This window comes from Gorilla gorilla, chromosome 22 (genome assembly GCF_029281585.2).
Source record: "Gorilla gorilla gorilla isolate KB3781 chromosome 22, NHGRI_mGorGor1-v2.1_pri, whole genome shotgun sequence".
Taxonomy (NCBI): domain Eukaryota; kingdom Metazoa; phylum Chordata; class Mammalia; order Primates; family Hominidae; genus Gorilla; species Gorilla gorilla.
In genome coordinates, this window is record NC_073246.2 from 20,269,460 (window position 1) to 20,290,857 (window position 21,398).

General features: G+C 36.4%; 1 protein-coding gene across 1 annotated transcript in view; it reads right to left on the minus strand.

Moving 5' to 3' along the window:
• Positions 1-21,398, minus strand: part of TMPRSS15 (transmembrane serine protease 15) — a 136,332-nt gene that overhangs the window by 14,539 nt on the left and 100,395 nt on the right. Inside the window, exons 20-22 of the mRNA XM_055373826.2 lie at positions 14,104-14,199; positions 10,969-11,018; positions 10,639-10,813 (exon numbers count right to left, since the gene is read on the minus strand). Coding sequence (XP_055229801.1) covers positions 10,639-10,813; positions 10,969-11,018; positions 14,104-14,199 — 321 coding nt within the window. The remainder of the gene's footprint in view (positions 1-10,638; positions 10,814-10,968; positions 11,019-14,103; positions 14,200-21,398) is intronic.

Here is a 21,398-nt window from a genome sequence, read left to right on the forward strand (position 1 = left end):
ATAAGTTGGAGTTAACAGAGGACATGTCATTATTAAAAATTATAGGATTGTCTCCTCAGATGTTTTCTACATATTTTATCTTCAGAATTTTTCACATAGAAGTTCAGAGAGGTGTATGCAGTTTATTTGATATAGATTTAAATAAATGTTAAATTAAGGTATTTCAGAGAAAGAGCATCTAAACTCCCAAATTATTCTCTTTTGTAAATGCTATACTTTATCTGAGAACTAACCAACATAATTACTGATATGAGAGAGCTTGTAGGTAACATAGTTTAGTAATCAACACTTCCTTTCATTATTTTAAGGACTTGAGTAGAAAACCAATATATGAACCAGGAACGTGCAGATTAAATATACGTGCTTCAAGCTACTCATCTAATTTAATACAATTTACAACAATATTAATCTGACACATTCTTGATAATTTCCAAAATTGCTTATTGTGCCACATAGAAAATAGCCTCTCTTCCATGTTTTTATTACTTCAGTATCTATGAGCAGCACCATGGATAGGAAAAATTCCGCCGCCATGTATCATTTACATCTTTCCTTCAAAGACAAAGGTTGCTTCACAAACCTTTCTGTCATGCACTTAACTTCCCCACCACAAAAGCAACACTAGCACAAGCACCATCAGTACTACTCCATCTGGCAGTAATTTTAGAGCTTTTCCTCGGTGGAAAATGACTGGAGAACACAGAGCTTACAGCCAATAGTTCTTAAGTTCTAGAGTCACTTGAGGAAGTTTCTAAAACTTTAGATTTCTAGTTTCCATTTCCAGAAATTCTAATTTGGAAAGTTGGAGTGGCACTCAACAATCTGTACTTTGTAATCACTGTTGGGATATTGAGCAATGCAGAAAACTTCCTAGCTTTTTCATATACCCAAATCTGAGGGGCAGGTGAAGACAGCCTTCAGAAAAATCATTTTAGATGAAGAGATGGGACTTTTTATGTTTTTAAAATCTGGTCTCAAAGCATCTCTTTTCTAGTAAAGGAGGGAAGAGCTATAGCACAGAAGATAGATGGGCATAGGAGAAGGTGAGAACCACCTTGAATAGGAAATCCCCAATCCAGTGGAGGATAAAGATCATAAAGATAGGGCATCTTCAGATAGAAGTTGGCTGAATTTACTTTCGGAGGCCGAGGCAGGTGGATCACCTGAGGTCAGGAGTTTGAGACTGTCCTGGCCAACATGGTGAAACCCCGTCTCTACTAAAAATACAAAAATTAGCCAGGCGTGGTGGTGCACGCCTGTAATCCCAGCTACTCAGGAGGCTGGGGCAGGAGAATTGCTTGAACCTGGGAGGCAGAGGTTCCAGGGAGCTGAATTTGTGCCATTGCACTCCAGCCTGGGTGACAAGAGCAAAACTCTGCCCAAAAAAAAAGAGAAAAAAAAGAAGTTGGCTGAATTTTTGCTGCATTTCACCACCTGTCCTGCACAAGCAAGACATTTATCATAGTAGCAAGAGAAAGAGAGGCACAGCAGGTTGGAGAGGGCAGAAAAACATACACTCCTGGTCTCTGTAACCCCAAAGATGCTTCTTTGAAAAAAAGATGCTTTTTTCCCATTTCCTGAGATGCAGAAGCAGCACCAGATAAGATGAACTAGTGGTACCTCAGATACATGTGGCAATGTGCTGATGTGAAAATAACTTCACCACTCTAGGCATCAGGATGTCCATTTGTAAGTGGGACTTTCAATGCAGTAGAAAGCAAATATGGTAAGACAGCTATGATAGAGCATCACAACAGGCTGAAAGGAAAAGAAAATCAATGGGAATCCAAAACTGTAAATTAAAACCTTTTTCCTGTTTTACTATTACTAAAGGTGGCACAACAGCAACCTCAACAACTTTGCACCATGCCAACACTGATGTTTACACCCAGCACAGCATTTTTGGTCTCTATTTTTATTCTCCTCTGAATGTAATGAGGATTCCTAGATGGCTAGCCAATTCGAATATTTAAGGCAACTGAAAGTTAGAATGTTTCTGAAACATAGTGTTGTTGCCAGAGAGTACGAAAGTTTTCAAGAATATCGGGCAATTCTGAAAGTACAAAGAAGCCAGATTAAATGAAATAACACTGGCGAAGTTTTAGCAAGGTGACTCTCATATAATGATCATTATAATTACCCTAGTTAAAAGAAAAGAGTTGTTTATGAAAGGCCATGTGTCCGCAATGAAACTCAAAAGAGAAAAGTTAACAGGTGCAAAAGGTAGTTTTATTATAAAAGGAGGGTAGGCAACAAGAATATGTTTAATTTTTCTTCCTTTTCATAAGGACAAGAGTTTCATATATGTGAATATTTTTATTTAATTTTAAGTAGAAATCTGTTTTTAAAATATGGGTATATGCTTATTTGTGTAAGTGTAAGAAACAGAAGTAAGTACAGCAAACCAGAAATAGGCCAAACACTCCTGAGCATAATTTTACTTGGTAGATTATTCCTGAAACTTAAGGAATCATCTTTGAACTCTTTCCTTTACTTGACTTCCAGGATTCACCATGCACTTGTGATTTTCCTTTCATTTCACTCTCCGTTCTTCCTCAGTCTTTTTTTCTCCCCCAGGTCTTTTTTGTTCATCTTAAACTCTAAATTTTAGAATATCCCAGGGGTCTGCCTTCGGCCTTCTCTTTTATATCTACACTGGCCTCATACATAATCTTAACCAAGTCATTATTTTAAATACCTACAATATACTGAAAACTTTTAAATTTGTATTTTAATTCTTGACTTCTTCCATACAGTCTAGATTTGTATGTCCATAGGCTGACATCATTGGCTGATACCAACTTGGATGTCTAATAGGCAGTCCCAAGCTTAATATATAAAAATCAGAACTCTCACTCTCTTTCCAATCCAATTTCTTCCTGTTTTCCTCATCTCAGTAAATGATATCAACACTCACTCCATTCTCTTTTCCTTACTCCATATCTGTGATCATTAATAAATGCAGATGACTCTAACCATCAGAACTTACTAAAGAGATCCAGCCACTTCCTCAGCTTCTTCAGCTATGGTCCTAACTGGTCTCCCTGATTTCACGTTTGCTCCTCCCAGCAGTCCCATCTTCACACATTAGCCTGATTGGATAAGGTCACTCTTTGGTCCTCCACATGGTCCCTCATCCTTTACCTATTTAGCCTCCTGAGACCTCTCCAGGGCTCGATCCATAGTTCCAGTCTCGTCACTGCCACTCTGCCAATCCCCTTCTGGGCAACAGCAGCAGGGCTTTTTGAGGTGTCTGGAGTAAGTCTACCTCACTTCTACCCCAGAGCATCAGTTTGCTGTTACCTTCAAAAAATCTGTGTAACATTCTCCTTCATTTCTTTAGATTTTCCTTCCATTTTCAATTGGTCTGTGACGCTTTCTCCAACCACTGTATCGAAAACAACCTTCTTGCTCTTATCATATTTTCTGTTCATACTACTTTTCTTTACTGCATGTATCACTGCTAAAGTATTTATTTAAATGTTTTTCAGCCTTAACATGTCATACGAACCTTATCAGAGGAAAGATTTTGTTGGTCTGTACAGCACTATCGTCTCCAAACTTAGAAAACTACTTAGCACACGATAAGTGCTCAGCAAATGTCATCTGATTGAATGGATATATAAAAAACAGTAAGCAATCCAAGAGCAGGAAGGAATGAATATTACCAGTGGTTCCTCATAACAGCCAGGTAAAGGGCAGAGTTGCGTATCAATCCACATCATTTCCCTCTCTGTTCTTCCTCAGTCTTCTCCCACCCCACCCAGCTCTTTTTTCTTTTTAATGTTTAGAGTCTCAAACCCTAAATATTAAAATATTCCTTCTTTGTGTAACAAGTGGTTATGCAAAATAACTAAGAAAAAATGTGGCTCAACAATGTGATCCAAGATGATGAATTAATTATCAAAGTAGAGGTAACTTCAGAGATACAATAGAAACTTTTAGGAAATAAAGTTTCTGAGCGCACTAATAATTATAATGAGATACATGCCAAAGAGACATATGTTATTAAATAGTGGTAATAGAATGGTGTCAAGGAAATGGATTGCACGATATGGGTCAAGAGAGACTTACAGGAAACACAATTTTACAGGGAAACACAAGATTGGAAGTTGATATAACCTCTAATAAAGACATAAATCTAAAAAGTCTTAGTGATACAATAAGATAGTATTAACTTTTAGGAAGATGACTAGCACTCAAACTTGAAATATTTTGGAAAAGGATCCAAGACCTAAGCTCTAACCAAAGTCAATATTACTAACCTACCCTTGAAATCTCTACTGTCTATGACTATTTATCAGAGAACTAAGAATAGAGCTACCATTTGATCTAGTAATCCCACTGCTAGGAATCAATCCAAAGGAAAAGAAATCAGTGTATCAAAAAGATACCTGCATTTGTGTGTTTATAACAGCACTATTCACAATAGAAAAGATACTGAATCAACATAAGTGTTCATCAACAGACGACTGGATAAAGAAATGTGGTATATATATGCAATGAAATACTATTCAGCCAGGAGAAAGAATAAAATCATGTCTTTTGCAGCAACATGGATGGAACTGAAGGCCATTATCTTAAGTGAAACAACTCACATGAAGAAAGACAAATTTCAAATATTCCCACTTATAAGTGGGAGCCAAATAATGTATAGTGGACATAAAGTGTGGAATGATAGATCAGAGAGAGTTAGAAGGATGGTGCTGTGGGAGGCGGGTGGATATTAAGAAATTAATGGGTAGAGTGTACATTATTCAGGTGATGGATACCCTAAAAGCCTTGACTTCATCACTATGCAATCCACCCATGTAACAAAATTACACTTGTACCCCATACATTTACACAAATAGCATTTAAAAGAGAAGTCTCTATTGTCCTAAGAAAATGCTCTTCCTTTTTTTTTTTTTTTTTTTTTTTTGTAGAGACGGAGTGTTGTGTTGCTCTGTCTCCCAGGCTGGAGTGCAGTGGTGCGATCTCGGCTCACCACAACCTTCGCCTCCCGGGTTCAAGCAATTCTCTTGCCTCAGCCTCCTGAGTAGCTGCAACTACAGGCACACGCTGTCACACCTGGCTAATTTCTTTTGTATTTTAGTAGAGACGGGGTTTCACTGTGTTGTCCAGGCTGGTCTCAAACTCCCGAGCTCAGGCCCACCTCGGCCTCCCAAAGTGCTAGGATTACAGGCATGAGCCACCACACCCAGCCGCTCTTCCTCTTTTTTATCTGCAAATATTACCATAATCTTAAAATGATATTATAGTATTTCTTCAATCTGAAGAACATTATATATTACAAGCCTAACTCCCTAGAACAATAAGACTAGGTAGATAAACAGAAAAATAAAATTAAACTAATTATATGTATATTTTAGGATAGGTTTAAGAAGAAATTAAGTATTTAAAAATTATTGAATTGATACATTTCCTGTGTTCTGCTTAAAGCATGAGGCATTCAAAAAAATCCAAATTTTAAGTGGTAATTATGGTATCAATTAAGTAATGTTATTTTATTATAAATGCTTAACTGTTTAAAAAGTTGATTTTCAAAGTTGTATTAGTTATATCAGTTTACTAAATGGAGTACTAAATAAATTATAAATAGGCCGGGCACAGTGACTTACACCTGTAATCCCAGCACTTTGAGAGGCTGAGGTGGGCGGATCACCTGAGGTTGAGCTTTCAAGACCAGCCTGACCAACATGGAGAAACCCCGTCTCTACTAATAATGCAAAATTAGCTGGGTGTGGTGGTGCATGCCTGTAATCCCAGCTACTAGGGAGGCTGAGGCAGGAAAATCGCTTGAACCCAGGAGGCGGAGGTTGCGGTGAGCCAAGATCGTGCCATTGCACTCCAGCCTGGGCAACAAGAGTGAAACTCTGTCTCAATAAATAAATAAATGAAGTATAAATAGTAGTCTGTATTTCTCACCATGCCCCAAATACCTCATATATGAAATTATTTATTTCAGGAGTGTTAACACATATTTTAAGGAATTGTTTCAATAAGAAATCAGGTAATCCCTGTGATGTCTCTGGTCTGCTCTGAAAAGCTAAATTAAAGAATGAGATCTTGGCAAGAGGCTCCCTGTCACTAATTTCATCTTTAATAGATGTCTGTTCAATGACTGTGATCCAGACTGTAAATCTATATATGATTGCCCACCCACGTGACTCCATATTTGCTTCTGGAAGCTGAGATGTGAGTGACTAGAAAGAGGTAATGAAGAAACTTTTTGGGTGATTGGAATGTTTTATATCTTCAGAGGAATGTCAGTTTAACAGGTGCATGCATTTAAAAAATGCATCAATTTGTATACTTAAGTTTATGCATTTTCCTATATGTCAGCAGGAAAAAAGAATGGAAAACAAATATGAAACCTTGGTGGATGCGTGTGCTTTATGCAGTAGTATGAGTCAGCAATTCTCAAACTCCTTTTTGTGTTCCAGGCTTTCCAGACTTCAGCAAATACATCAATAGCTTGTGGATAATAGGAACAATGTTTTTTGTTATTGGAATCAAGATGTAAAAATACAGAAGACAAGGTTAGGATTTATCCTGTAGTATTCTATTTGAGTTGGAGTCATTGTTTTGAGTATATATTTGTAGGTATATAATAGAGCTTTGTTCACTGTATAGTTTTAGGGACAGGACACAACATCAGTAGCCTTAAGCACACAAGATCATGTTTACCAAAATACAGAAATAACTGAAATTAGTTAAATAGAAATAAGGTTTCTTACAGAAAAGTTGACTTCAGGACTAGGATAGAAAACACACAAGATTAACCTGGAACATCTTATTTTGACAGAAAATAAAAGAAGTTCTCAAAGAGTAGGACTATATTAAGGCTGATAAAGGAGCAAGCTTGAGGGGTTTTTTCTTTTTTCAAATAGAAGAATTTTCCTACCTAATAACTGACCTGTATTCAAAAATATTAAAAACAAGAAATACAGAAAGGGGCTACTCTACACTAAAGGAGATGAAAAAGGTGTAGCATCCAGATGCAATACACTATCCTGAATTGGTTCTAACATGGGAAACATGCAAACAAAATAAAGAGCATATCTGTGAAATTAATTAGGATTGTATTTCATTAGTGTTAAATTTCCATGATTTGCTGTGATTCTGTAGGAAGTGTCCTGTTTTTAGTAAAAATACTCCGAGTACTTAAGAGTATAAAAATACATCTAACCTACTACGAAATTGTTCAGAAAAAAGTCTCCTGACTTAGAAAGAGATGATAATAAAATATACAGAGGAAAATATAAGCAATTGGTGAGTCTGAGTAAAGGTATAAAGAGCTCTGTACTATTTTTGCAATTTTTATGCATGTTTGAAATTATATCAATATAAAAATTTCAGAAAATAAATACGCTGAATATCTGTTGTGCAAGACTTGGCGTCTTCTTTCATAGAGCTTTCCTATGCAGGAACTGCAACACAATCAACATTTTATTGAACATTCTTGCATGAATCGCGGTAGGCAAAAGCATTGCAGAATCTTATTGTCCTGACAAGCAAGATAGATATCCTTATAAACTTCCTACAGATGAGGAAAGTGAAACTTAGAGATACTAAGTTGCTTGTCCATAATCACACATGTGATCTGTCGTTCATATAGGATTAAAATCCTCTCCTTTGGTTCAAAGTCAAACTTGCCCTTTAAACCACGGGAAGGTTGGCCCACACTTTTCCAAATCCTTCTTTTAAGGTTGTAGAAGGACAACACTACGATAGAGAAACCGAACAGGCACAGGGTTATTTAGAATCACTCAGGAGAACTTAGCCTGAGGAATGCAAATGAAGTGTTGATGATAAGATTAAACAGAAGAGCTGTTCAATTAAACCATTTAACCACCTGCAGGTTAAAACACCTGGAACAGGTTTACACTGAGGGCAAGCCACTTGTGTAGCATGAGTTTAATAACTTGCTTGATCTGAGTTATTCTTTTTATTAGGAAATTAAGCTTTCCATAGCACAATTAGGCTTTTAAAGAGACAGATAAGAGCCAGTATTAACATACTGATAAAACAGTTTTTGATTAAACTATCTAAAACAAGATCAGAAACTTTCTTTGTTAGAGACATGAAGTAGAAAGCAAGAAAACTCTTAGGCATTAGAGAAAAAAAATTCCATTGAATGCCTAAGGAGAGTAAAATGCATGGTTGGTAAGGATAATTTTGAATTTATCAGAATTCTAGTACAACTTACCTCTGCTTGTGCTTAAGTTGAAACTGAAAAGACATTTTATTGTCCTATGTGATTGTGTGAGAGAAGCAGGAGCCTAGGAGAGCCAAAGTAACACCATTTTAAGTTCAGCCCCATCTTGAGACTAACAAGACACATCCTTGCTGGTCATGACCCATAGTCATAAAATGTTTATTGTTGAGGAAGCAGCCTAAAGATACCTACGAGGACATATTCCTACAATGGAAAGTCCAAATGTATCAACACCCATAACAATATATGCTTTCAAGATAATTATGCTTTGATGTACTTACACACTGCAATGTCAAGGATTGTTTTCTCCAAATCAACGGAATAATAAATTTTGTCAAGGTTACTCTCATGTAGACACAGCCTAGTTTAGCGTTTACATAGACAAGACCCCCATAGAAGAAAAACTTAAAGACAGGGCGTTCCTTCTCTTGCTTTCTAAGGATGCCCTACTTTGTGACTCAGGAGCTTTCAATAAACGATCTTTTTGCACTGCACTCTGCGACTGGCCTTGAATTCCTTCCTGTGTGAGATCCAAGAATCCTCTCTTGGCACCTGGATCTGGATTCCTTTTCTCTGGTAACAATTGGACATGTGTTTATACTAGGTAAAACTGCCTTTCTATTTTCTACACATATTTGTTGTTTGGAAAGCTATGAGATTGGTATCATTGACCTATTAGAAATGCATCTGTAAAATAGATAATTGAAAGACATCACTAATATTACTGCGAGCCTGATTGACGTTTAGACAGCATATGTTCGGCAAGAACATTAAACAGGAATTTGCCAAATTCAAGGTTGATATAACAAGGTTGCTAACTTATTAAGATGTACCTATGTGCAACAGAAAACACTGACTTTTTAGCTAAAACTAGCTTTAATTTGCATCACAGTTAGGATACAGATGTTACGCTATCCGTGATATGTCCAATGCAAACAACATATGTAAAGATTAAAGCCATGTTTAGAAGGGGATGGAAAAATTGCCTCTACGGACGCTTGTTATAGTATGAAAATAAATTACAATATGATTATTAGGAGGCAGCAAAGTCAAGAGGGTGCACTGTAGTTAAGGGAGAGGCTGCAATTTAGTCTCCAGGATGTAACACTCAATGGATAGAATCAGAGAGAGCTTTAGATGTAGATGGGATGGTGCTGTCGGTAGCTCCTTTGGAGACCAGCTATTTGGCAAACCTGAGAGCTAGTTGAGGGTCCTTTTTCTCCAAAGTCCTGGGATTATGCATTTGAGTCTACTTTCACTCTGATATAATGGGTATTTAGGCATAAGTGCAATCTTTTAATGTTCATTCTACCTGGCTTTCCCCATCTCCTTTAAAATTTTCACAATCTCTGTGTCTGACAGTTGGTCTTTATTTACCCAAGGACCTTAAATATCTATGTGGGTAAGGAAAGTTGAGTCTTGTAACCTGATTAACTACGGCTGCCTCGTCCACGCCTGGTTCTTTCCTCGTCAATGCCTGGTTCTTTCTAACATAGTTCTTTCCTCTGAGGTTCTGGATGCTGGCTACAGAGAGGCTTACTCTAATCCTCATGGGTAAGGCCATTCACCGGACACCTCACTGACATAGGGACAGGAGATGAGTCCTAGATCAAGCTCATGCGCATTCTATGAGGAAGCTCCCTTTTTTCCTGACCGAATTCAGAACCATGTGACTATCTAGAGAGGTGGCATCTTTGATGTGGAAGAGGAGCATGAACATGTTCTTGGGTCCAGGATCATTTAGCTTTTCCTCCTTTACTCCCACCCCCTTCCATCCACTCTGTTCTCTCCTCTAGGACTGCAAAATAAATGTCAAAATTCAACATTATCTTGTCCTATTATAGTATAAAACAGAGTCAGATATGGTTGATATTAGTTCTAAATTTCAGTTAATAGGTAGCAATCAAAATAGATCTGACTTAAGAACTAAATACTTTTATCTTAATTCACAACAAAGTGCTTATCCATGAACTTCCAGAGCACAGTATAATTGTAATTTGAGGCCTACCTAAGAATACTTTCTGATATTGACAATTTGCTAGCAATAAATATTGGACAAATTTAATGGTAACCAGTACAATTTATACAATAAATACTAATTTCATGCTCTTAAAAATGCTTACCTTTTGAATTGGCAAAAGTTTCCATTTTTATATATGTAAAAGTGTAAAAAGATCTAATGATGTAATATCTAATGTAGAAGAATTAATATTCATATCTAATGCAGGATAATTTTTTAAAATGTATCTCTATTTTCATACATGACATTAATGGGAAAATAATTGGAATGTTTATAATGTCATAAACAGCAGGATTTCCCTGGTGGGATGGTTTTGTGATGCTGCATGAAATGGGACGCTCGGCAGTGTCTGCTGTGGTGACCTAGTTTGGGAAGGGACACTTGACATCACACTCACCCATACACACAGTGTGCGGCGGACACCAGCCAGTCACTGCTGACGAGAGATGCGCCGCAGAGCAGTCGACCGCCATAATACAGACCCACAACCCAGGGCCAGGCCCCTTCTTTGGCATTACTTCCTCCAACAATCTTTGGGGTGATGTCTTGAGCCGCCAGTTTTTTTCCACAAGCTATTAAAATAATTGGAGAAAGAGCATCTATTTCATTTTTGCCATTTCTTCTGATGGTGAAAATTGAGTCACAAAATAACTTCAGGTGACATAAAACTCTATTCAGAATTTTAAACAGAATGCTTGAAGTGGGATATGACAACATATTTACTTACATTTAAGGTTACACTGTAACCGAATCAAGGAATCCTGTAAACACTGTTGACTGTAATAGAAGAACAATCATATTTTTAAAATTATGCATTTAATATTTTAAAGTCAAACATCATATAGGTTATCCTACTTTTGCTTTAGTAAAATGGACATCTTAATGTCTCATATATGAAATGTAGGGAGACTGAATTGTAAGCCGAAGAAGCCCCAGTTTAATGTCAAATAGAGGTGAGTTTGCATCCTTATTCTACCATTTCTATGTGACTTCAGGGAAGTTGCTCAATATCCCTGAGACCCAGTTTCTTCTTCCATAAAATGGGGGTAATAATACTTTATTGGAGTGTCGCGAGAATAAAAAGCAATATTTGCAATAAAACTATTACAGGGCCTTATACACAATGAAATTCTATAAATGATAGATATTGTTATGTTACTTGAACCGACATTGGTTTTCATCATTCTATAACACAGAGTATGCCTCAGTATTGCCAATCTGACAACTATTCCGTGCCCAACACCGTGTATGAGGCTGTGTGCTTCATTCAGGGAATTGAATGATGAATGCGTCACAGGTGCTGCTTTCAAGGAAGGCAGACACGTAAGAAGCACATATAAAAGAAAGCATAGGCAAAAATTACTGAAAACTCATCACCTGCTTAGAAATTTAAATACCAACTTTTTTCAGTGTCAAGAATTCCATTTTAAACAAAAACTAAGCAGATTTGTTTTACAGTGCATTATACTTATCAGCCACTAGAGATCAGTATAACACAAGAAATTAGAGTACTTGCTCCCACTTTTCCAAATGCAACCACTGCAGATATCGGCTACATTAAAACACACACATTATACATGCAGATACACAAATAATTGTAATGACTTACTTACATTTATATACTTAGCTACAGCTAATTGTGCATGCTGTTTAGATCTTTAAAAATGCAACGTAAATAAGACCTAAGATCCACACGTCTAATCAAAGCAATTCAGTGTTTCAGGAAAATATATGATAAAGTTTATTTGAAATCATATGTATACGTATTGAATGACTGGCATATTCTTTACAACACAGAATGATTTTAGTTGAAATATAAGGAAGTCTATCTTTTTAGTAACTAGTGTGCATGCATGTATATCCTAGATATATCGACATGTATTTATAACACCCCAAGGAAGTCTCAATTAACTCCCCTATTTTTCACCCTGTGGTGGGAGATGGTGGTCTGAGTCTGCATATATCTCACAATAGGTTACAGAATCAGAATAGGACGGGCGCAGTGGCTCACGCCTGTAATTCCAGCACTTTGGGAGGCCGAGGCGGGCGGATCACGAGGTCAGGAGATCGAGACCATCCTGGCTAACACGGTGAAACCCCTTCTCTACTAAAAATACACAAAAATTAGCCAGGCGTGGTGGCGGGCGCCTGTAGCCCCAGCTACTTGGGAGGCTGAGGCAGGAGAATGGTGGGAACTTGGGAGGCGGAGCTTGCAGTGAGCCGAGATCACGCCACTGCACTCCAGCCTGGGCAACAAAGCGAGACTCCGTCTCAAAAAAAAAAGAAAAAAAATAAAGAATCAGAATATAGGTCAGTAGATTTTTATAGTTGGCTGAATCATTTTCCCTGACATCCTCTTCTTTTACCTATTTTTTATTACAACCACTAGCGCAAGGGCATTTTCAAAAACACCAGTTTTCATAGGGATACAAACATAATCATCTATGCAATAAATAATAAATGCATAAATAAATTAACCAAATAAATAAATAAATGAACATATGTCTGATTTTCTGCCAACCCAATATAATGTGGCTAATTAAGGAAGGGATTAAGGACATTTAATTAACTGGCTTGTTGATGTGATGAAAGGTTAAAATATGTCTATAAATGATGTCTCTTTCAAATAGCACACACATACATTATAATAGTGACATCAATGGAAAATGATACTGGCATTTCGTTGATAAGCATAGAATAAGCTAGTTTTGATCTCAAGCATGCATATAATTAACATAAATGATTTTAAATAATTTTTTTCTTACAAATTTTTAAATGCCTCTAAGACGTGAAAAGAAGAAATTCTCAATGTTCAAACTGCTTCAGGATCTATATGGTAATATAAATTTAGACACGCCTTACAGGAAAGGAAATCTAGAAGCCTGCTTTCTCATTTGCAGTTGCTTTGCTTCATATCCGATGAGACTCATAATATCAGTCAAGGCCCAGCAAACATTGATATAAAACATTCAACTGCAAAGTTCTTTTTTTGGTACTCAAAACACTCCTTTACCATTTTTATTTTTTTACTGGTTAAGCTCACAGAAATGGTAACTTTTCATGAAAAACTGAATAATTATCTAATTTCATTTTTTACCATTAAACAAAATATACCAGCAAAGCATCTTAAATCCTTGTTTGTAGTTATGGCTTCTTGCAGTTACATTCTTCCCACCCACAGCTGTTCTTTAATGGAACTGTAAAATTCAGAAGCCAATTTCAACAAAAATTACTATTAACACCCAAATAGGAGAAATGACTTAATTTAGCTAAAACAGATCTTTGAATACAGGAAAGATGCTGCTTTTTAATACCTTAGTAAAGGCTATAAAAGTAAACCTAATATTAAAAAGTAAAAGAGAATATGTAGACACGATGAAAGGTCTAGACTTCATTTAATATTCATGATCTATTTGCCAAGGAAGAGAAAAGAATATCAAGATATTCCCCTCTTTCTTCTCTTTTAGTGGTAGCTAATTTGTTCTGCCTCCATTAGTCTGATCAACACTGGACCTGTTTTATCCCAGTTCTCACAATTTCTTTCCATGTGATTTAGTTATTTATTAATCTGAGGCTAAGGATAAAAAAGGGTATAAAATTAAAACATGTCAAATCCCTATGAATGTGCCAGAAATTTACATACAGAATATTTCTTTTGACCATCTTATATGTATTAGGATTAGAAAATGTTATCAGATATTAAATAGATACTGTTTGAGATTACTTAAATAATAATATAAGTCAAGTAACTTTCAAAATTGTATGACCAGTATGTAATAGCATTCAAATCTGACTGGCTTCAACAATCTATCTTCTTCCATGTCTATGTACAACTAGTCTAAGAACAGATTTAGGGACCCACCTGGGTGTTAGTATTAAGTGGCCATCAGGTGCTGTGTTTAATTTGACAAATGGTCCACCATCGGTAGAGAAGATTGGCATTGATGAGTTTCCACTCCTAGAGAAAAAAGAAAAAAGCATACAGACAAAACAAAAGCATAAAGAAAAGACCATAAGCTAGACTTTCAGTTCCTTAATGCTGTGGACATTAAAACAAATTATGGGATACCAGCCAAAAAAATTAACGTTTTAATATAAAACTTCATGTGTTTTCCTACCTAAAGGATGATGCAAATTAGTAGAATTACCCATAATCACATGAAATGTAATTTTAACTTTAATGTAATATCTTTAGTCTTTGTTTGCATTCTTATGTATTATTTTACAAAGTTAAATCATTACATATATCACTTAGTTACCTGGTTTTATAGATGTGATTTTTTCTATGTTGTCAAATAGTTTCCATAAAAACCGCTTTGAATGACAATTTCCCAGCATTGCTGCACTGTAATTTATTAAGCTTTTCTCCTGTTGTATAGCTCATCTTTTTTTTTAGCTCATCTTTTTAAAAGTGCATGTAGAGAACAACATAGACAGAGACTATCTTCAGTGTTTACTTTTGCTTCGTTCTTGATATTTCATTCAGTTCAAAGGCTAACAAGCCCTAATTTAAAGGAAGTCATGTGATTGCACTAAAAGAGAGACTATGCAGCTTTGGCCTGCAAGTGTCAATTGGCGAGGCACCACAGGGTGGAGACAGACACCTCTGTGTCATCAAAGACATTGAGGCCCCGGGCTTTCTTTTCCCTGAAAACCTATAATTCCCATGCTCTCAACTGTGAGCTCTAATTGAAGATTTCTCTTAATTATCCTGACACTCTTTTTTAGACTTAGCTGGAGACTTTTAGCTTTTAATTCTTAATCTTGTTTCTTGCCTTTTATTTCAGATTTTAATCATCATATAAAAATATGCCTTTAGGCTGGAAACATCCTGATTTCTGCTCTCTTCTACCGGTGAGCAGGGAGATGATGTGGTTCTACCTTTTGGAGTACCGTGAGGGACCCACCCATTGCCTCTTTAAAAGAAGCCCCAATGTCTTCCCCAGGCTATTGCCAACACTGACCCTTTTCTGTCTGTTTCCAGGGAACTCCCAAGTAACATTCAAAGCTTTTCTGATCAATTAGAAGATAAGAACTATTTAGAAAGTTGTTCTTCTCTCTTTTAATGCTTTTATCAATCTGAAAGAATGTTTAGTAACTTTCATCTACTGAACGTAGAGCTGGGACAATAGATGTCTATTTAATGTTCCAGAATTTAAATCTTACACTTTTATTTTGTAAACAGATAAAAGTAACTGAAACACACAGAGCCATTACCATACTTTAATAAAGCCTGAAATGGATTTACCAAGGGAAAGATGAGCCTTGGAATTCCTATTGTTAGAGATTATGCTATTCCACCAAGTGGCCAGAAGGAAAATCTCACTTAAATATTTATATAAAATGTATTTGTTATGGCTTAGAAAACAAAACAGGTGTGAAGATGTCAAAGGGTAGCTGAGAATGTAGAAAGTCTGGAATGCTCCAGATCATGAAGAACTTCACAGATGCAGAACAGTTGTATTTAAGGACTCACACATTTAGAGCAGACCGAATCTAGATAAACACAGATGTTAGAGGACCTTGAATTTCACCATTCTTGCAGGTTTTGGTAGAAATCCTCACAGTAATCTCAGCTTTCAAAAATATCAAGGGATGCCATTTCAAATTAAAGAGGTTTTAGTTGTGCTTTGCTGTCTGCAGGCTCCAGAAACATCATTGGAATTGGTTGATTCGTGAATATCACTGCTGCCAGAGTAAAGTTGGTTGGTTGGGAGAGTCATTCTCCAGCCTGTCTTCTAGACATCTCTCTTCTTTTCTTGGGTTTGATCATTTCTAGTTTCATCTCTAGTTTCCTCATTCGGCTGAATGCCTGCCCTGTGTTGAATATTCTTCTAGGTAGTTTTCCACGTTCCTGACTCCCCATGACACATTCTCAAAGTGATGCTCTTTCCAGACAAGCAGCACGAGCCCCAGGAGAGAACATAGGTCCAAAGGCAAATTCTCCACCCTCACTAGAGGCCGACTTAGCCAGTAGTCTTAGGCCTGCTCTAGGGTAGGGTCCGGCTATCTGTATTTCACCAAGCCCTCCAGGTGATCCTGGTGCCTGCTACAGTCAGGAAATCATGTTATAGCCAAATATAGCATCTTTTTCTGCTACTGGCACGAGGCTCTGCTTTTTGACATACAAAGTGACTTCTAGTTACCCAATAATCTGTTTTACGGCACTCATGTCTAAATGAGGAAACCTTTTGAAAGGTGTATCATTAAAAATAGATGTTAGAGAGGTGGATTTTAGACTCTTCACTTATCTATAGCTATCCTTTCCCCCGTCCCTTGGATATCTCTTTTAAGACAGAGCCCGAAGGGATACATTCCTTTTTTTTCTTTCTCTTTCTTTCTTTCTTTTTCTTTCTTTCTTTCTTTTTTCTTTCTTTGTTTTTCTTCTTTCTCTCTTTCTTTCTCTCTTCTTTCTCTCTCTCTTTCTTTCTTTCTCTCTCTTTCTTTCTCCTTCCTTCCTTCTTGCCTTCCTGCCTTCTTTCCTTCTTTCTTTCTCTTTTTTTTTTTTGGATACTCTGTTGCCTAGGCTGGAGTGCAGTGGCTCAATCTCGACTCACTGCAACCTCTGCCTCCCAGGTTTAAGTGATTCTCCTGACTCAGCCTCCCGAGTAGCTGGGACTATAGGCGTGTGCCACCACACCTGGCTAATTTTTTTTGTATTTTTGGTAGAGAGGGTGTTTCACTATGTTGGCCAGGCTAGTCGTGAACTCCTGACCTCAAGTAATCCACCTGCCTTGGCCTCCCAAAGTGCTGGGATTACAGGTGTGAGCCACCACACCTGGCCAGATACATTAATTTCTCTGGAAATTCACACCAAAATTTGGAGAAAAACTAAATTGAACAAGTATTTAAAAATTATTTGTAAATATTTTTTAAGCAAGCCTATTTATTACACATCTACTTCTGGCATGCATTTGGATAGGATTGACAGTGATTTTTTTTTAAACATATGCCTATTCTAGAAGGAAAGATGACTACAGCCAAATTTTTAAGAATAATGGGTATTCAGTAAATGCCACTTGTTCCACCCTGAGATTTTCAAATGCTGCTCCAGGGTGGCACTTTCACTATCCAGCAGAGAAAATTGGAGATACATATACACATGGATAAAAGATGTGTAATCTTATTTTCTGAGATGATCTTTTCAACATTTTTAGTCTCAAATTTAACATGAGAAAACAAATATAAATATGTCATCTTGGGTTATTTAGAGTAGTTGAACAAAATACTCCGTCAAAAATAGTTACAAAATTATCACAAAATTACATTTTTGTACTAAATATTGTTACCAGTAACATAAGAGTAGGGTATAGGGCCCTCAGTTCATACCAATGTTTCTCCAGATGTCAGTTCTACATGTTAAATTTGGGATTTGTGATGGACTACCTGCATTTCAAATCCTGTCAAGTCAAACTCATTCTTTTTCTGACTAAACACAATTTATTTCTTTGTAAGCACAGTAAACAGATTAAAAAGCAGCAGAAGTTTACAACAAACTATTCCTTATTTTAAGAAATCATGAGGCAATAAATAACATTAAAAATCTTCTTCACAGAATAAAAGATTACCCTATGTGAAGTCACCATTTACTTTTGAAAGACAAAAATCTCAGAACTACTAAAAAATTGAATTCAGAGGAAATGTATTATATTAAGTTCTGTAATTTAAGCATGCACCTGAGGCTCTTACTGCCTCAGTTTTCTTTTCTTGCAAGGAAATTAGTTGTTGATTTTTAGAGAGGCACTCTGCGAAGATTAAAACTAGACTGTACATTTTCTAAACCTTTAAAATGTTCCATATTTGCAGATTTAGATAACTTCATTACACATTCACACAGCTGTTTGAAATCAGAAGTTTAGTATCACATAGAAACTCCATATAGCATTACCTTGTTGACATACTAATGCCTCCCGGAAGCCTATTTCTAAGCTTTTATTGCCATTTTTATAGGTTATATAACCTCAAAGAGCTCTCCTTACTTTAGGAAAACTTTATTCCATGTGAGAAAAGAAGCATATAGATGCAACGATTATTATTTTTGAGGTCATAGATGGAGTATAAAAATATACTCATAGATGAATTCTAGGGAGTAAAAAAGGATATCTCAAGGATACTTGCGTGGTATTAAATCTTCTGCCTCTGTTCTTAGTCCCTGACTAGGTTTCTTCTCTTTTGTCTCACTTCTCAGGCTGAATTTGCTGTGATAAGAATTCTCCCCTGGAGCAGGAGCTTAGGCGGGGATGTTTTAAGGCCTTTGGACACACTAAAGCTAAAAAGAATAATAATGCATGCTGCAAATACTGCAGCTAGGCACTGTAGCTCATTTCATACCCCAAAAGGTTTAAGTAATGAATAGAGCCAGGTGGGATTAGCCTGAAAAGGCTTTTGGAGAAGGACGGTTGTTTCTTTTCAGATTGGAGGGAAAGAAGGGGATTGATTTAGCAGGACAGAAGGCAGGGGGACCATTTTACAGGCAGAGGCTTGGTGGATAGAAGAGATTCGTTGGCAAATCATCCCACTAGGAGAGTAAAGGCATGTGGGCAGGTAGGTAGAAATGCCATTTCTGAGCTGGACACATTTCAACTACAATTATTTAACCATGTATTGCATTTATAACAATACACCTAGCACACACCTAGCCCAGTGATAGCTCTTAGCAAACAGGTAAGTTTAATTAATTTTAGATTTTCTGACTTCCACCCTTAGGAGTTGATGGCATTTACTCAGAAGTAAAGAAATGTCAATAAAAACAATTATCTTAACCTAATCAATTTCTACTTTTGTGCAAGCTACTGTATTAAGAGCAAGAGGTAAATTGATGGGTTAGTCTGGTAGCTATTCTCTGTTATCTTACAGATGCAATGGTATTACAAAGGAAAGAAACTGCTGGTACCTCCTTCCTGCCAAAAATACGTCTGAGAGAAGTGATACTTCTAGGAGATTGTCAAAGAGGCAGAATCTCTTCATGGGCAACATCTTGGAAACCTTGGGCAACGTGAACCACTTTAACATTATTTCCTTAGCTGCTGCTGCTGTTGGAGTTCCTTTTGTTTGTTTGTTTGTTTGTTTGTTTGGAGTAGAAGGCATATGACACACACCTCTACATTTCTTAAGTTTTCTCAGTGCATTATCACTTTCTAAGTACACATGAGTGAAATTTCCTTTAGAATTTAGTGTCCTTTAGAACTTGTCATCCCTTTGGAACTGTTAGCATTTATCTTATTTCGTCAGGAAAATTACATGGTTTTTTAATGTTTTCCTTTTTGCGTGGGTCTCCAGGAATCTCAGACATAAGTGTTAGTAATTACACCGACCTTTCATGTTTTGTAGATTTGCCTCTTTATTTCTTTGGATCTTATTTTTCTGCAGTATTCTATTAACCTTACTGCATATGTTCTTTGTTATATAGACCTCAATTCCTTTTTGGAAAAGAGATAATGGAAGAAAATCATGGGGGAAAAAAGAAAGAATAGAAGCACACGAGGAAAGAAGAAAGAAAATGAGGAAAGGAGAAAGAGGAAGGAAAAATTAAAGGGAGGGAGGAAAAAGGGGATATTATGTCATTGGATTTTATCGATTTTATTCAAAAATTGTCCTTCATCTCATTGAATATATAGCGTTAATTACAAGTTGAGCAGTTGGAAGCACTTTTTAGAATAAAAGCAGAATGAATAAGGAAGGTTTTGTTATAAGCTTCATAGGGCTAAGGTTTTCTGTCCTTACCTATTTCTGTTTTAGAATATAGAAACCTCCTCTTTTCCAATAACAGGATCTAAGGAAATGATAAAGGACATTGTCTTGGGTGAAAACATACTCTCTTGTTTTTACATAACAAAATAAATACCTATACATTACAGATAATTTTTGGCAGATGATTTGTAATTGTGCCAAAACATAAAAGATGTTCTCCCTCTTTTGTGTGTGTGATTATATTCTTAGTAATTTCCTGACAACAAGGAATCTCTTTTGGTGACAAAATACATATTAAAAAGTGTAAGCCAAAATAGGAGTGAAAGACAAAGAAGATTCTCCCTGAATGGTGGTGGTGCAAAGAAATGACATTTCACAAAAGTCTTGATTTCCAATAAAATATTTTCAAGTACTTAGTAGGAGAAAGGAGGAATAATGTTTTTCCAAGTAAGAAGTAATACCAGGCTGTGGGTGGTGAAAACCTTGCTATGGATATTTTTCACTCTGTTGATGACATCCTTCTCAGATTTCTGATGCAGGTTTTAAAAAATTCTCCACTTGATTTCATCTATGCCAGGGTTCGTGGGGGTCTGGGGTGGTTCTAACAAAGTCAAAGTACGCTAGGACAAACTAAGAAATGTCCTGGATTAAGTCAGATGATTCTCAATAGGGTGTTTAAACCTGGTACAGTAGAAAAAAGTTGTTTGATATGTGTGTGTGTGTGTGTGTATCTTTATTTTGCTTTTATTACCAGGTGAAATCAAACTGTCAAAGTTTGGGGATGCTTTGTATAACTTCTATGTTGTTTTCTACTGAAAAGAGTATATGAAGGATCGTGCGTGTCTTGACTACTCTGTCAGAATGACCTCGGCCTTTTAAAGAACTAAGACCTCTGGGTCTCACTCCAGCCAGGGTCCTTCACCTCTTTGGAATCCATGGAAGTTCATGATAACATGTAGGAGGTTTGTAGTTGGCAAAGAAATAATTACATCTTTATTTTTACTAACTTTAATCTCTTCTTCTGATACAAATGTAGGTGATTAACCACAAAATTCTTAGCAACATCTATAATATGGTCACCAAAATGAACTGCAGATATATTCATATCATATTGCAGTTGCTAGATACATATAAAATATCATTTATGTTCACCTTTGATATTACAGTGGTCATTAGAGCCACCAGTGTATCTTATTAAATATGTTAATAAAGAAATATATATTTCCATGGATTTAAAAATTTTTGATAATTATTTTTAATGTAATAAATTTCCTTTGTAGTTCTGTGTGTTTTATTTTATATACTTAAAAATACTCTTTTTTGTGTGTAATTATATTCTTATTAATTTCCTGGCAACAAAGTCTCACTTGGGTGACAAAATACATATTAAAAAGTGTAAGCCGAAGTAGGAGCGACAGACAAAGAAGATTCTCCAAATTAAGTTTCCCCAGACTAACAAAAGTACCT